The sequence below is a fragment of the Molothrus aeneus genome, chromosome 6 (assembly GCF_037042795.1).
Source record: "Molothrus aeneus isolate 106 chromosome 6, BPBGC_Maene_1.0, whole genome shotgun sequence".
NCBI lineage: Eukaryota > Metazoa > Chordata > Aves > Passeriformes > Icteridae > Molothrus > Molothrus aeneus.
In genome coordinates, this window is record NC_089651.1 from 30280983 (window position 1) to 30297695 (window position 16713).

A 16713-nucleotide genomic window follows, 5' to 3' on the forward strand; every position below is an offset into this window, starting at 1 on the left:
ACTCCAGATGTTCCACCAATATTATAACAGTAGTAATTACATGCAAGCCTCACAAATACAAAAGATTTAAACCTTTTTTTGGGATGACAAACTTAAAATTGAAGCTGACTAAATCCTTCAGTAAGATTTCAGTAGCTATCTATCAAAGCTTTTATTTTAGGGATATCACAGAGTAATGCTGTTACAACAGCAAGGGTGATTTTTAATAGGTTTACCTGTCATTTAGGAGCTCTATGTCTAATAGTATGTCAAAAAGGAAAGGTAAACAAATAAGAAACGAAACACTTCCCATGTAGAAAAGCTCTCATAAACTGCTGCTTTAATAACTATTCAGATAAATCTTTCAAGCAAGTGATGAAATAATATGAATTTCCTGAATTTTTCTCCTAAAGAGAGTGTCTCTCCACTGTGAAATCACAGTTTCATAAATGAAACTGTAGGAAGCAACTAAATATTATACATGCCTCTGAGAAAAATGATAAGGGAATTAGAAAATAGGGAAAAGAATGCAGAGAAGGGGGAAATGCACTCAGGTAAACAAAGGTAAACAAAGCAGAGGAAATTGAATTCATTACATACATGATCAAAATTCCTTAGCAAACCTAATAAGTCTTTCATAGAAGAAAAGCTGTCAAAACTGAAGATGACTTTGTAAAACAGAGGCCCATACTGCAGCAGATTTTGCTAGGGCTAAATTTTACACTTTAAACAATGGAATACAAAGAACAACACAAATGAAATAATCAGACACAAAAATATCCTGACAATTAGACTTCTACAGATCAGAAATGCAACTTATTTTTATAATTGGTTTCCAAAAAAACAAATAAATTCATAAACTATAAGATAAGCAACGCAAATGAAAGCCTTTTTAACTTGGTCTTGTTATTAGGAGGCAACATTGAAAAGTACATTGGAATACCAACTTTAACTGGCCAGTTGTTTTTTTAATTTTAGCAAGTGTCAGTGAGATTCAGACAAGAAATGTAAGACACAACAGTAACAACAATATCAGAAGGTTCTTGCTTTCCTTAGTTTTGCATTTGTTTCTTGTGTTTGCAGTAGTTTTGGAAATGGATTTATCTTCCATTTCTACTCAGAGATGTGTGCTTTTGAAACAGCTTGGCTTTTACATGCTAAGAACACAAATAGAGAAAATTTTGGCTTCTGGCCAGACCTAACTTCAGCTGTATCACATTCCCAGGTCTGTTCCTTTCTCCTATTGCTTTCTTCTAGGATTTCAACGGTAAACTTTATCTATAGGTTTTGGAATGGCTGTTTTTTATTTTGAATATTGTGTGATATATACAATTTATGAGAACAGAAATGATGGTGACAATCTCAGAAGTCATTAAAATACTCCCCCAAAAAAATATAATATTGGTTTCAAATGAAAGTGCAGCTTTAGCCTAAGTCAGACTTGAGTGGTCAGTTCAAAATGTAACTTCATGTATGATTAATATGCAAAGGCATTTTAAAAATGCTTCTAACTACTCTTCAGAAACCCAGACATTCAGTGTGCTTCCCCATCTTTTCACACTCTCTGTGTTTACAAGTATCACAATTCTGGGCTTTAAAGCAGCTGGACAAGTTATTTTTTTACCTAAACACCTCTGAGTGATTTGTATGCTGAAATTATATATAGGAATAACCTCTAAATTTGTCTTTGCAAATAATACTCTAAAATTTTTTTATGCTTGAATATTAGAACTGCAAATATGATTGAAGAGGATTCACATGGTTGTTAGAAACCTGACCCATTACAGCAATTGTAATACTCAACTGTGCTCCCTATTAGCTTCTGTCTCCCACTCCATTAGTGCTTATGGTGCACAGGAAGTGATACTCCCAGTAAAATGAAGCAAAATTTGCTCCATGAAATTTGTTTTGAAAAAAGGAAATAGGAAAACAACCATCTAAATCTAAAGTATGGGAAGGAAGAAATATATACCATGATACATTAAAAAAATAAAAAGTACAAGTTTTCAACTTTTCCTTCTGAAAAGTATGTTTGCCAGTATTTTTACTACACCAGTAAATATTGCAGGCATATAAAATCTTCCTGTTTTTCAATGTCTGGATACATATTATACACACAAAATACACATATATATGAGCACACACAAACACACATAATCTATGGTTTAACTTCAGTAAACCATAAAACAGACACTGAAGGCTTGTTCCTCTCTTCAACAAATATGCTAACTCAAGTGTCAAAATTGCACCCTTTGTAACATCTTTCTGCTAAGTCTCCTGCATTTGTTCAAGTGCCACAGTACTCCATCAAATCAGTCATGTTAGTCCAAAAATATGTACTGAAATATTTGTATGGGCAACACTCTGTTAGCTTTATTACGTTATGAAATAACACCGTACTTCTTATCAAACTGATTTACACAGTCAGAGTTTCCCTTTGAGTGAAACAGAACTGCTGGTGCATTTTGCTGTAAAGATAAGGATTGGGCATGTGAGTGTGGAAGAATGGCAGAAGACTTGCTAGGACTGAATCCTGATATCTGGTGCAGAAGATTCTTAGCTAAGTCAACAGTGCTGAATTATTCTTTCAAAAGTTACTGCAAAGTACACTCTGTGATTGGAGGCTCATTATTTCTATTCTATGAGCTAAAGTAACTACCTCTGCAGAAGCTGCTTTGTTAGCATGGAACAGAAAAAAGCAGAAAACCAAACATTTAAAAAGAACTGTTACTACCTTTGCCAAGGTAATGCTATCTCAAGACTCAGAGATCATTTTAGTAGCTAAGATTCAAAAGAATCCACCTCTCACATAACAGAAAGCCAAGCTGCAGGCACTTTCTTAGACTGATATATTTGTTTGTTGCCTGGTGTTCAGCTAGCATCTGACAAGTAAAAACAGGTCATAAAATACATTTGTAAAAAATATAGAAAAGCAAAAAAAGTTCTCTTGGGCCTTAAATCTCCCTCACTGCAACAAAGACATTCCAAAGAAGAACAATGAAGCTGTTGAAGGATCTGGGGCACACGTCTGATGAGGAGTGTCTGAGGGACCTGGAATTGTTCAGCCTGGAGAAAAAGAGGTGCAGGGGAGACCTTATCACTCTCTACAGCCACCTGAAAGGAGGGTATAGCCAGGTGGGGATCAGTCTCTTCTCTCAAGTAACTTGTGATAGGATGAGAGGAAATGGCCTCAAGTTGCAGCATGGGAGATTTAGATTTGATATCAGGAAAAATTTCTTCTCTGAAAGGTCCTTCAAGCATTGGAACAGGCTGTCCAGGGAAGTGATGGAGTTTCCACCCCTGGAGGTATTTAAAAGACATGTAGGTGTGGCACCTGGGGACATGGTTTAGTTGTGGACTTGGCAATGCTGGTTGGACTTCATGATCCTAAAGTCTTTTCCAACTTAAATGATTCTATGATTCTAAAGCTGTTTGCTGTTTATGACTGAGAGCTTTCAAAATTATTTATCTTCACAGACTCTCCATGCCTAGGAGGTCACAGAAACAATTCCTGAAGGCAATGGAATACATAGCTACAGTTTTGCACAATGACCTTAAGTTAAACTTTTTTAACCTTTTTAAATTTTTGATAGTGTTGACTTTACAGCAAAGTTGAGACTATAGCTATTTGATTAGGACAAAGCCATAAAGAACAAACAAGCTTTACACTCTTTTTCAGAGGGGACTACCAGGGAAAGCATCTTTTCCACTGCATAAAGCCATTGGTAACACAGGATGTAAGATGTCATTGACAATAATGTTGGTAACAGTAGCTATTACTTTTGCTCCTGCAGCTGGTAAAAAGTTCCACCTACAGTATTTTGCTGAAGAAAACCTCTGACAATCCCTTTACACAGAGATGACTCCCAGGAGGTAAGAGATTTTTTGTGGCTGTTTTCTTTTTTCTTAGCTACACAAATATAGAACCTGATCTCTGGATATAATACTTTCATTTGAAAACTTCTCTACTTGTATTTACAGTTTAAAAAGGTCCTTATAATATGGAAAGCTCCAGTGATCCTGGAGCAATTTACCTATCTCATTTAGATACCACTCCTGGAAAGAACAGCCTCATGAGTTTAGACTCTGTATGGCATCACCACCTGAAACTGGAAGCATTCATGGGCGGGAGGGCTGGGTATCTCTTGCTGGTTGGAAATGCAGTGGTGTTTTGCTAGGTTACAGAAGCAAAAAAGGATACTTGGATGCAGTGAGAGTATCCAGAAGGGTTTACCTTCCCTAAGATCACAACTGTGATGTCACATTCCCTGTATGAGTACTTCAAACTCAACTGCATTTCCTGCAGCCACCATGCAAGTTGGTTTAATTATTGCAAAACCATGCAGGGGCTGGCCCATTCATATACTTTCTGTCAAGCTAGTCATGTTTTGTATTGAATACTGCTTTAGGGAAGACTGGGTTGGAAATTACCTGCTCTGTAATAGTAACCTGGTTGGATTCCCTTTTAGTCCCTGACTGGGACCTGGTCATCTGCTTTTCTTTTTTTTTATTTTTACTTTTAATTACCCACTGGGATGACCTGAACAACTCCCTGTCAAACCAAGCCTGTCAGTTGGTTTGATACCCCAACTGAAAAGTAAGAAAGACCTTTCAAAGCCTCCAGGTCGCAATACATTGAGGAAATACATTATGCTGAGAAATTCAAGCCATGGATAGCAGTCACTGCCCAGTCTTGGGAAGGACAGAAAGCTGAACACTTCAATCACTTATCCCAGAGCTCTCAAGAGATGTCACTTCACTACCACTGGGAAACAAGGAGCAATCACTGTCAAATGAACAGAAAGACTGATCAGTAGGGTGCTACTCTGGGGCAATCAAAGTAAAGACCATTAAAGTTAAAAAAAAAAAAATTCTTCCACATATTTCTGGAAATGATGACCAATATGCAGCAGTGGGTCCTTCTTCAAAAGAGAATTACTCAGAATATGACAAAATTGTATAGTCTAAATCAATTTTGGCATGGAAAATAAACTCTGAGAGAAACTTTCCTTCTCCCTTTATTTGACCAGAAAAAAGGGTAGCTGCTGTAGAATTGTCTCCCTTTATGTGTTTTAAGTATAGTGCTTGGAAGGATACTGCAACAAAAAATTCAATTTGCAACAGGAAATAGATTATCTGTTTCAACAAACAGAATGCAAAACAAATTAAACACCATTAAATACTATTTTTTTCAAAATATTTGTCCTAATATTAAAATAGATTTATTTCTTGCTATAATGAAAAGGATGAAATACTTTCTCCAAGATGTTCCTTGTCACAACACTGTGACATTTGTAATGAGTGACATTTTCTCTGGTATTTCTTTTTCCCATGGATGCCATGAAGTGCATCACATGAATATGAAGTGACATCTTTACTAACATGTGGTACTTACTTATCACCCACAATTCCCAGGTTGATTGTTGGATAGCCGTGCTCTTGGATTGTAGCTAGCAGAGTTGAACGGTTACTGTCCCGAATCTTGCCTGGCAAGAGGTCATCCTCAGGATTCAGCAGCTATAAAACCAGAAACACTCAGTCAGTCTCCTTGGAACACTGTGCTTTACACCAGTCAAGCGAGAATTATTTCTTCAGGTTGGACAGGATATTTTTAGACACATATCAGGAAACATATGTATAAAGTGATTAAGTGAATTTAAATTAATAAGATATGTAATGTGCTTGTTTAGTCCAATCCTCCACATTGTTTAGTTTGTTTCTACTGGTTCATGTCTGCAAAACATTCTTACTCCTTATGAGTACATGGCTTCTAATCTCAGACTTTAGCAATCAAACAAAACACTTTCAAGTTTTCACGTTATTCTTCCTCTTTAAATGATTCTAAGGGAACCTCATTGATGTTGTTAACCAGATTTAAAGGCATTAATGAGCATTTTGAATTTCCTTGTCTGCTCACCAAAAAAGATATCTTAAATACAACAGTCTGCATTGGATTAATGAACAGAAGCCTTGTGCTTAGTTCTTATATCAATTACTGTTTTGGATTAAGAACTTTCTCTTAAGATAGTCTGTTGTGGCAATTACCTCAAATGTGTCATGTATTTTGGAAGCTAAACTACAAAACATACATATATAAATGTATGTTTTATATATATTAGAAATTCTAATGTAGGGCACAAAAGGACAATACAATATTGACAAGAGGTAAATAATACTACTACTAATAAGAACGTATCTGTCAAAATCACAGCATTAGGTAGTAAGGTAAGAATAATGAGAAGTGGAACATGGGTAAATTTTATGCTTTGGCTTGCAGCTCTGTTTCTGTGAAGATTGTCATAGGATGTTAAAGAATGTTTTAGCATTTTACAAAAGAGAATGTCTACATCAGTAAAGGACCCTTTAATGACATGCAAGAATCTTCAATCATATGGAAGCTACCAGTCAGAAAATCACCACCTGTAATCCTTGTAGCTCTATGGATTTATTCCTCAGTTAGTGGTTTGGTTCCTGCATGCCACACCCTGTTTATGTTATGAAATCTGGCAATAATCTGTGCCCCAGATGACAAAATTTAACCTATGAAAAGTTTTCAAAGTCTTTCAAAATTGAACATATTCAAGCTGCATGAGAATACAGCTACTGAGTTAATATTTGAGGCTGGATTTCAATAAGTTTGTCTTAAAGGACAGTCAAAACTTCATGCTGTCTTAAGTCACATATCTCAACCCACATGTTCTTTAGATTCTGCTCTTCCTATTCTTTGTCCTGTTGCTGGAAGAAGTAAGAGGGCACAGTGGCTGGCCTGGGTCAACACACAACGTATGTAAAGTTAGTAAATTAAGTTAATCTTAAACCTGATTTTTCTGATGTAGTTAAAGCAATTATAAAGCTGGTCTGCAGTTCTACCAACAGGAGAGTGTCTGGATTTCAACATGTGCTACTATAAGAAAGAATATTGAGGCACAATACTGCAACAAGGCATTTGGTAGAACTATTGAGTTTTCCAAGTCAGTTTGTCTGCCATTTGTGTTATAGACATAGAGGATGTTGCTTAAAATAAATTACTCTTCAGTCAGGACTGGCAACATGAATTACAACCCCAACTACCCCACAGGTTCTTCCTTGCTGGCAGGAGGAAAACAGTTGGCACATGGTTGGATACATTACCAAAATTTTGGCAAAGAGAGTGTGAGACCTGTGAGAAAGCCCCTAAGGGAGAAAACACAAGCAGATTATTATGGGTTGATGCCTCACAGAAATAGCTCATGTCAGCATGAGTTGCTGTCAAAAGTGAGTCTGCTTGGGAGTAGGGTGGAAGTCACTAATCCAAAACATTGCCTCAAAAAAAAGACAGTATTTCAGACTATAATTCTAAACAAACTTTTCTTACCTCATTCCCTGTTGACATTACTGCAACCACTGGAAACTTGTTAACTTCTACTTCAGTTACTCCAACAGTTGCTAAGAGACCAATCTCAGATGGACCCATATGGGTTCCTTTAGCCAGCACACATTCACCTCTTTTAATGTCATGTCCTATGGGTCTGAAAATCAGGACAGAAAAACAACATGAAAGAAAAATAGGATGAGATCCAAAGTACCTTTCCTTCACTGGTCCTGCTCCAGTCTTAGTCTGACTGTCAAAATGTCAGTACTACTCATGATTAAAAAATTACTTTGAAATTCATTGGACCTTCAATTCCTAACAGATATTTTAATAAATACAGACCTGATATCTTGGCCTGGCCGAGCTTGCACCAGGATTCGAACTTCTAGTTCTTCAGTGCCCTACAAACACAAGCACATCACATATGGTCAGCTGAACTATTCAAATAAGATTAATGTTTAATTTCTCAGAAGTCTACACAGCACTCATTACACTGAGACATTATGGCTTAAGCATCATGTTGTTCTCCTGATTTGTTTGTAAAGGTTGTAACACAATGTGTGCTAAAACTGAAAAGCATTTTAAGAAATGCTCTTTATGATGAGCTCACTAGGGGAGGACCAGCACTGAATATGTAGTTTTAGCTTCCCTTTTTTTTTTTTTTAATGATACCTGTGTTTATATAGATTTCCTGTTTACCTCTTGATCTGGTATACTGAGTGGATTCTTTCTACTCCTCTCAGCCAACTTGATCTGGTCAAACCATTTCAAAGATGGCACTTCAAACAGACCATTAGTCTGGCAGACATTACATTAGCGGAAAGGTGGAAAGAAGCTGTGTGCTGCAGCTGTTTCAGGATTCTCATGTAGATTCCTGTGGTGGATACTCCTACTTGAGAGCCTTGTATGAATCAGAAAGGGGCTCATTCACCTTGTTTATTTACTGTGAACAAGAGACAGTGGCCTGAAGAGTCTGATGCATTTCCTTGCTCAGAATGTCAATGGTTTGGTGATTCATTCAATGCCAATAAATGGTACATGACCTCTATCATTACTATTTAAATTTAAGCCCTGCAAATGGGTTGATGATATATACACTCAGTTTTGAGATAGTGCCAGCCTGTCAGTACCACTAAATCTAAACTTAGACTAGAAAAAATTCTGGTTTTACATTATGATGTAGTGCTTATATTTGCAATGTGGTAGTCCTCTGAAGATGAGATGGGCAATGGCCACAAAAACTTGCTCAGTAAGGCTAATGGAATTGATTAAAAAGCAGTGAAGGCAATGGTGTACTTTGCAGGAAGACATAATCTATACATATACATCTGTAACCTCAAAGCAGGATTGATAATTTCAATAATTTCCCTGCTAGGAAGAAGGACATCTTCAACAGCTTGCTGAGTTCATTAGATGTAAAAGTCTATGCATTTAATAAGATTAATAAGGCATGAGAAAGGATCCTGAGAGTGAGTTTCAGTTTTTGCAGACTTTATCAGTTTTGAACACTAGAATTCATCTGCTTATACCCCAGCTGCAATTACAATGTTGACACTGAGCTGTGGTGAAGTGCAACAGCTTGTCAGAACAGCAGCAGTGGAGCAAAGGCTGATCTGAGCACAGAACCATACACATAGTTCATTCCAAAGCTGAACTTGGAAGTTGTGTCAATAAGAGACACATCTTCTCGCCTTGAAGTCTCTCAGATGACAGCAAACATGATGATTGTGCCTTGAAATCACAGCTGGGATTCAGAAGCAAACACAGCAACACAAAGGAAGTCTAAAATGGACTCTTTGGAATAAAGTTGTTTACAGAGAGCTCCTCTGCTTCATAAAAAGCACATTTCATATGTTGAGACAATGGTGCATACAGAATTAGTACTACAGTATTCATATTTTTTCTGTGGGTTTTTTTTTCTGTGTTTTCTTTCTGTGTTCTTATTTGCAGCACCTGTAAGGTAGTCCACTATTATGATGTAAAGGGAGGCTGGAAAATCTGTTCAAAAACAGGTTTATGCCTACAATCTGGAGGATTATGCACCTTATCCATTTCTTGGTTTTCAGAGGTCCTAAATTCAGTAATGTTCTCATTTTAAAGGAGCACAAACTGTATAACTGTCCTTATAGCACAGTTTAAAGAAATCCAAGTCCTCCCATAGATTTTGCAGCACTTAAAACAGAAGTGCAGAAAATCATATTCAGCTTTAATTACATCAGCAGTAATTCTATTCTAAGATCATAATGTAATTTAAAAAAATATTCCCCTTCTTATCTGGTGAGATTTCCACTAGCCTGTGTTTTAAAATGTAATTACAGTAGGCAATTGAATTGGACTGTGGGCATGGATTTCCAAGAGGCATCTGCCTTTCACTCAAATCATGCTCCCAAACATTTTAGAGTCAGCACTCAACAATTTTGATGAAAAATCAGTCAGAACAGGAAGGTCTGTGGTACTGTTATCACAGCCTGAAAAAGTGAGAATTGCCACTAGGAACTGATGCAAAAACCCTCAAACTTCTCAGATTACTGAAGCGCTTTTCTGTATGACTGACTTTCATATTTACAGGATTGTATCATGTGCCATTTGCTGCCACACACAAAAGAAAAATGAGTTTTTTAACTTGTGACTCACATCATCTGATTCCCTGATGAGCTCTGTATCTTCCACCTGCACCACTGCATCAGCACCACATGGAATTGGAGCACCAGTTGTAACTCGCATTACCTGACCAGGCATCACAGTCTGAGTTGGCTGAAAAATAAAAAAAACAGAAATTAATCTCTTTTTGATAAAAAAAAAAAATCAAGCCACTGGAACTTTATGCAAGTAATCTATCTGAAAGACCAGAATTCTTATTTGCTGCATGACTTTTGATATATTGTGAGCAATATCAACAGGTACAATAAAGTCCATTTCATACCTGGCTTTATTTATATGGCCACATATTAGGTGGTTTCAGGTTTTTCTCCTCATATTTCTATCACATGAACAACTTTCAGAAGAAGGAATATACTAATACTCAGAAAAATATTTGGCACAGAAAAATAACTGGCTTAAAAATTTAACTGTTAGATGGAAACTTCCATGAACAAAAATCTAGCAGGTCTCAGTACATAAATATTTTTGCAGAGCACTCTGGCTGCCAGGGCTGAAATTGCTTTGGTTGGATTTTTGTTCTGTTTTACCAGCACACTATTTATGAAAAGCCAACATATAATAGTAATGTAACCAACTGCTTAATTTTTAGGCACATTTCTTAACACTGAGACAGCTCAATACTAGTTCACAGACAATATCTATCGAGGGTCAATTTAGAATTGCCTAAAATTGATAATATTCTACAATTCTATAAAGTCACAAGACATTAAAAAGTTTCAGCAGAAGCAGTACAAAGAACAGAAAAATATCTGAACAACACGATAAAACAATTATATGGTTTTAATAACACTTCTCACCAGGCAGACTATTTTAATAAACATTTGTCAAAATCAAGGTAAAACTGTAATTTGGCCATAACTACTTAAGAAATAAATAACAAAAAAAATCCTAAAAAACGAAACTAAAAGAAGCTGATATGACGACTGAGATTTCATTGCTGGCTGCTCCCAGCAGGGCAGGAAGCCTGGCCTATCTAGGTTTCAGCGTTATAAGTGAACATGTGCTACACCGAGATCTATGCAGCTGTGATCAGAGTGAATACTCTGTACGTGCCACACGTATAACTCATGTGCACATTGATTCTAAACTCCATATGCAGCGCTGGACTTCATCCAGGACTTCTCTAACTGTAATTAGCACACATTTGGCAGCAGCCCACAGGCTGCAGGCAGTACCTCCCGGGACTGTTACCTGCTCCTGCCCAGCAGGAATTTACTCCATGACTTCTGCCAGGGGCTGACAGACACGACCAAACTCTAGACCAGTGGTCAGCACTTAGCTGCATAAAGCTCTTTGCCTTGCCCATTCTTCTAGTCCACTTCAGCACTGTCATAACCTCTGAAAGGCGAGTTTTACTTTTAAATGTGTGTATTTCACACATTTGGTACAGAAGCCATAGGAATAGGGTGGGATGGTTTTTATCTGGCTTACCACAGCATCACAGCGACCTTTGTATTCCAAGAAATAACTGAGCCTAGAACTGACTGAATCTTAACCCTTTTCTGCAGGTAATGGAAATCTAATATCCTTGGAGATGAGAAAAAATAAACCCCCACTTGCCATATGTCACAGTTAGTGTATTTTTAGGGCAAGATTCATGCTATCATGTAAGTATCTAAACCAGATGACATTAAAAAAAAACTTTTAAGGAAATGGCATTTATTCCTCACCCCAGACTATACAAGGAGTTGTGGATGGATAGCTGAAACACTGCCATTTGTACTAAAGCTGCTTAAAAGGGAAAATAATGCTATCTAGTGTGTAATTTTGATTTTTATGAAATGTTACAAAAGGCAAAGCTTACACCTTGGATTATTGCATATCATTGTAGATATAATCTAAAGATACATTACAAATAGATAATATTGTTTTGAACTTAGTAAGTATTGCTGGCTTAAATTTCAGAGGAATATATTGCATAAAAAATTCTGCCTATTAAAATGCATCACAAAGAATACAAAATGTCTACTACTGCCACAAACCACAGCCTATGGTGATAAAATGTGCTGTAACTAACCATATTTTTGGAGTTTATTGTTAGATGAGTTAATTTTTGAGATGCAATGATGCGATACATTTAAACAAATTCATGATACAATTGCTTTTAGAACTGGTCATGTTGCTCATAAATTTAATTTCATTTTTGTCTGCTGAGAATTTGATCAGATTAACTTTATGAACAAAAGTCAACCATTAGATTTATTTGTGAATCTCCAGGGCTGTGTTCCTCTATGATAGATTTTTTGGAGATAAAGAAATGATTGCTTCTCAGAAAACATATTAATGTGCAAAAATTTCACAGAAGCTCTTGTAAAGGCCTTTGAGATCTCACTTTTACCTGCAATGGGGCAATACTGGTTTCTGTCCTTTGCCTTCATTACTGATCACCTGCTCAATTTTAGTCACTGAATAAAACCCAGAAATAATTTACTAAGCACAACCCCTATCGCAGGCAATTTCTCCTGCACATGATTACCCCTCTCCTGTGTCATTTAGAATGATCCATGCTCCTTTCTGTAAAAAGGCACAAGTTAATGGAATAGTGGAAAATGCCTGCTTTTCATTCTAACATTGTAGCTGGTTAGTTCTAGTTCCTCTTACAAACACCTTTAGGAAGTCTTGCAGGAAATGCTATGGTCTATATGAGTGTACAGAAGGAAAACCATTTTTCCTATGCTGAGTGTTCTACACACAGGCCATTGTGGATGGCTCGTGACCAATAATCTCAAGTGTGCCCTAACCTTCCCAAAGCAGGGTGATGCCAGAAAGCTTTCCCTGATATACAAAAAAAGGGTTAACATAAACATGACCATCTGTAAATGGAAATCAGAAAACGTACAAATTAAAAATTGACACAGAAATGTCCAACTTGGCTATATGGCCTTCCTGCAATTCTCAGTCCCATCTTCTTCCTTGCTACTAGCATTTATGTAACCTTTTTCCCTACAGGAGGAGCCAAATCTAAATCTGTTCTGAACTCCCTGCTGTGAATCATTCTGTTAATTGGTCTGTAACATGAAAAGCAGAATGTTGCTGCTGAGAGTGACTGAAGGGTGAAATGAGACTGAGGAGCCTTCCAAGGCTATAAATAATTTCTTGGGAAGGAGATGAACCTTAAGATGTGTTTGCTCCAGAAAAAAACTTTGACCAATTATTCTGAGGTCAACAGCCTTGTTTTTCTAACTTGCCATTGGTATTTTCAGAAATAGCCTCTCTCTGCATGCCTGCTTCCCACCCAGTTTTTGCTCCTTGCCAGAGAGCCTTCCTATTCCCCGTAATCTGGGAGGACAGACTGTCCCTGTAGAGACATTAGTGAGCTCTTGAACTTTGTTGGAGGGAAGCAGCTTCCATTTGCCCTTTTATCTTTTGTACAAACCTGCTGAACTGATTAGGACATTGAAACACTTCAGACCTCTAATGGGAAGTAGTCCCCATTAGAGACAACTTCAGCAGTACTGCTTTTAAGCAACACTGTGCTGTGATATTTAACTAGCAAAATTATAATATTGATGACAGGGGAATAGTGATAGGAGTGAAAATTCAGTGGGTTGCTCTGCTGGTTCTTGCTATTTTATAGTGATCATAAAAAGGCTTGTAAAAATAGTTGTCTTTGAATCTTTTGGATTCTGGACCAATGCTTGAAAATGCTAAAAATACAAGGCAGGTTAAAAAAACTGCTGAATTAACTTGCCTTTGTTTTTTTAGAATTGAAAGTAATTTAACATATTTTTTGCAACTGATCCATTAATCTAAGTTCACATGAATATCAATACTGAGAAGATGTCTATTATACCAAAGTATAGTTCATGATGATGGATGGGACCTAAAACAAAAATAATTTTTACAGCTCTTCCTGACATGATTAGCCAAATTAAATGTCTATTACACATTTAGAGACAGTTCAAGCACATTAAAAAAAATTAAATCATCCTGCAACTGGTAATACTTCTAAAACCTGATACAACTTTTGAAATATGTTGATTTTACTTGGACTCTTTTGTTTAGCAGTCAAAATGGACATACTACAAAATCCTAATTAAAATTGATTAATTCCTTGTTTTGCCTGTTACTTATCCCTTTGTCCATCATTTCGCATACAATATACAGAATTATAAATCAGGACTTGAAACAGCTGGAAAAACATTTTGGACTAACTCATGTTTTCCTGAACACAGCTGCCAGGTATGATTAAATGGACAGACTAAGAGTAGTTGAACATAACTTTTTTTCCCATTTCCCCAGTATGAGTAAAGAAATTTAATGAAAAAATCTCTTGAATTTGAGAACAAATCACGCAATGTGTCTATTAATGAATATTTATAGAGCACAGCAGGTCACAAACAGGTCATGCCTCAACTTGCTTTTAAAATCAATCCATGTATCAGCTAAGTTGCACAAAGACTCTTCTCACAAACCAACCTCAAACCAGGCTGCTGCCAGGCTTCCTCAAGATTGTTCTGATCATTACCTATCTGCAAAAGCTTAATAAAACATTTATACACTTCATTTTGCAGCTATCAGTGTGCAAATTGGAAGCATCTTATGAAAACTGTTATTGGGATGACATCCTTAAAAAATCTGTCAGCAAGAGGGGGTTAAATCACTCTTTTCTCTGCTTATGAATTGTTGTACCACTAGAAATCTCATGTCCTCAAACATTGGACCAGGGCAGAACGTTAGTGTATGCACTCCTATCAGACATGTCAGCACAATGCTCTGAAGTATTTTGGGATATCCTTGTTAGCTCCTTATGTAACTGTACTACCTCACTTTCTGAAATCATGTCCCAAGGCACATAGCAGGAGGGTCAGTACAGCTGTGTCCTACTTCACACCACATCCAAGACTACTGAATTTTGGAGCACTAGCAAGGCTTGTAAAAATACAAAACAAAATCTTACAGAAGAAAAATACATTAAAAAAAGAGAAAAGAAGTTGTGCTCACCTGCTCACCAGCCTGGGATTCTCCTATGATGAATCGATCTCCTGGGCCATCAGCAGCTGTTAAGAGGGACAACATAGATGGTAAACACTGAACCAAAACAAAAGGTGGCATTATAAATAAAGAACAGGAGAAGAGCAAAGATGATATAATGGTCAGTTCTTCAGTGACTTCAGTTCCTCATGACTAAGGTTATAGAAGTTCTGTAACCATTTTACATTTTAGGTCCATTTGAGGTGTGTTTATTATTTTGAAAAACACTGGTTCTAGAAAACAGAGTATTTTTAACTGAAAATTTCTGGGCAGTATAAGGTCATGTAAAGGAAGACTAGGAGGAATTACATTAAAAACAAAGATTTAAGGGTGTTCATGATACTATTGCAATACTGAAAATTAGGAGTCTGAGATCACTAATTTAACAACTCTTCAGGACTTCCAATTTAGCAAATCTGCATTTTTACAGGGACGAGGAAGGCACAATTACTAATGACATTTAAACTCCCGCCTGCCTCAAAGGCCTTTCAGCAAGTTGCATTAGTAGTATGATAGGCTTTACCGTGGTGTAAAGCATGTGTGAAGCACAAGCTGCTCTGCCTTACCAAGCACAGCAGAGTGCTCAAGCAAACTAGGCTGGAAAGATCACATTTAAATCTCCATTATTACTAATTTTAAATCTGTAGCTGTAAAAAGTTGATTTCCTAGAGATGAAGTCTCACCAGTGACAACCTTAATCTTAATAACTTTGGTTTAACTTCAGGAGCCCTGAATGTACACCTAGGTAACCTTGTATCAAGAAGAACTACTTTAAGGAAGGATGTCCATTCAGTCTATGATTTATCACATTTGTACTCATGCACTGGCTGCAGCTTTGCAGATCATTATGGTACTTACCCATATTTGAAGACTAATAATTAACTTAGCTTTAAAAGCTTATCAAACAGACTAATCTATGAGCTTTAGAGTGAACTCAAAAAAGTAGAAAAGGACTCTTCAACTAGATAGCCTTGAATAATGCATGTAATATTACTAAAAACAGTTGTTAGGCCTGCACTGAAAAAAAAAAGTGCTTTTATGATCCAGCAAAAGAAGAGAAAGAAATCCCTAATAGCCAAATTATTTTAAACCTGATAAAATGCTACTGAATTAGATTTTATTCTCCCACTAATAATAATATGGAGATAAAGTTTATAGATGATACACAACTGATATAAATGAGAAAAGGACAGGGATTTGGGCAGACATGTCACTGAGAGCTAATCCTTATATTTTTGTAAGAAGCATCCATTAACGTAGTCAGTGTTATCTCTGCCTAAAAGCTTTTTTTTTTCCATATCCAAAGATAACAGGTTCACAAGAATAGAACAAAACAGTATAGAATAGAATAGAACTGCCTGATCAATTCAGGGCTAACCAAAATGTAAAACAAATTATTAAGGGCACCGTCCAAATGCCTTTGACACAAAGATAGGCTTGGGGCATCAACCCACTCTCTAGGAAGTATGTTCCAGTGTCTGCCCACCCTCTTGGTAAAGCAATACTTCCTGATGTCAAAGCTAAACCTTCCCTAGCGCAGCTTTCAGCCATTCCCACACATAATGTCACTGGACACCCTGTGCCCTTCCCCTCCACAGGGAGCTGTAGGGAGTCATGAGGTCACCTCTCAACATACTTTTCCTCAAACAAGACAAACCCAAAGTCCACAGCTGCTCCTCACTGGACATTCCTTCCAGCCCTTTCACCAGCTTTAGTGCCATTCTCTGGATGCATCCAAATATCTCAGT

General features: G+C 36.9%; 1 protein-coding gene across 21 annotated transcripts in view; it reads right to left on the reverse strand.

Moving 5' to 3' along the window:
• The window catches only part of GPHN (gephyrin), a 271026-nt gene that overhangs the window by 23049 nt on the left and 231264 nt on the right, over nt 1-16713 (reverse strand). For all 21 annotated transcript variants that reach the window (XM_066551468.1, XM_066551466.1, XM_066551464.1 and 18 more), the window contains 5 exons: nt 14936-14991; nt 9965-10084; nt 7673-7731; nt 7334-7487; nt 5375-5496 (listed from right to left, as the gene is read on the reverse strand). In XM_066551468.1, the coding sequence (XP_066407565.1) occupies nt 5375-5496; nt 7334-7487; nt 7673-7731; nt 9965-10084; nt 14936-14991 (511 nt within the window). The remainder of the gene's footprint in view (nt 1-5374; nt 5497-7333; nt 7488-7672; nt 7732-9964; nt 10085-14935; nt 14992-16713) is intronic.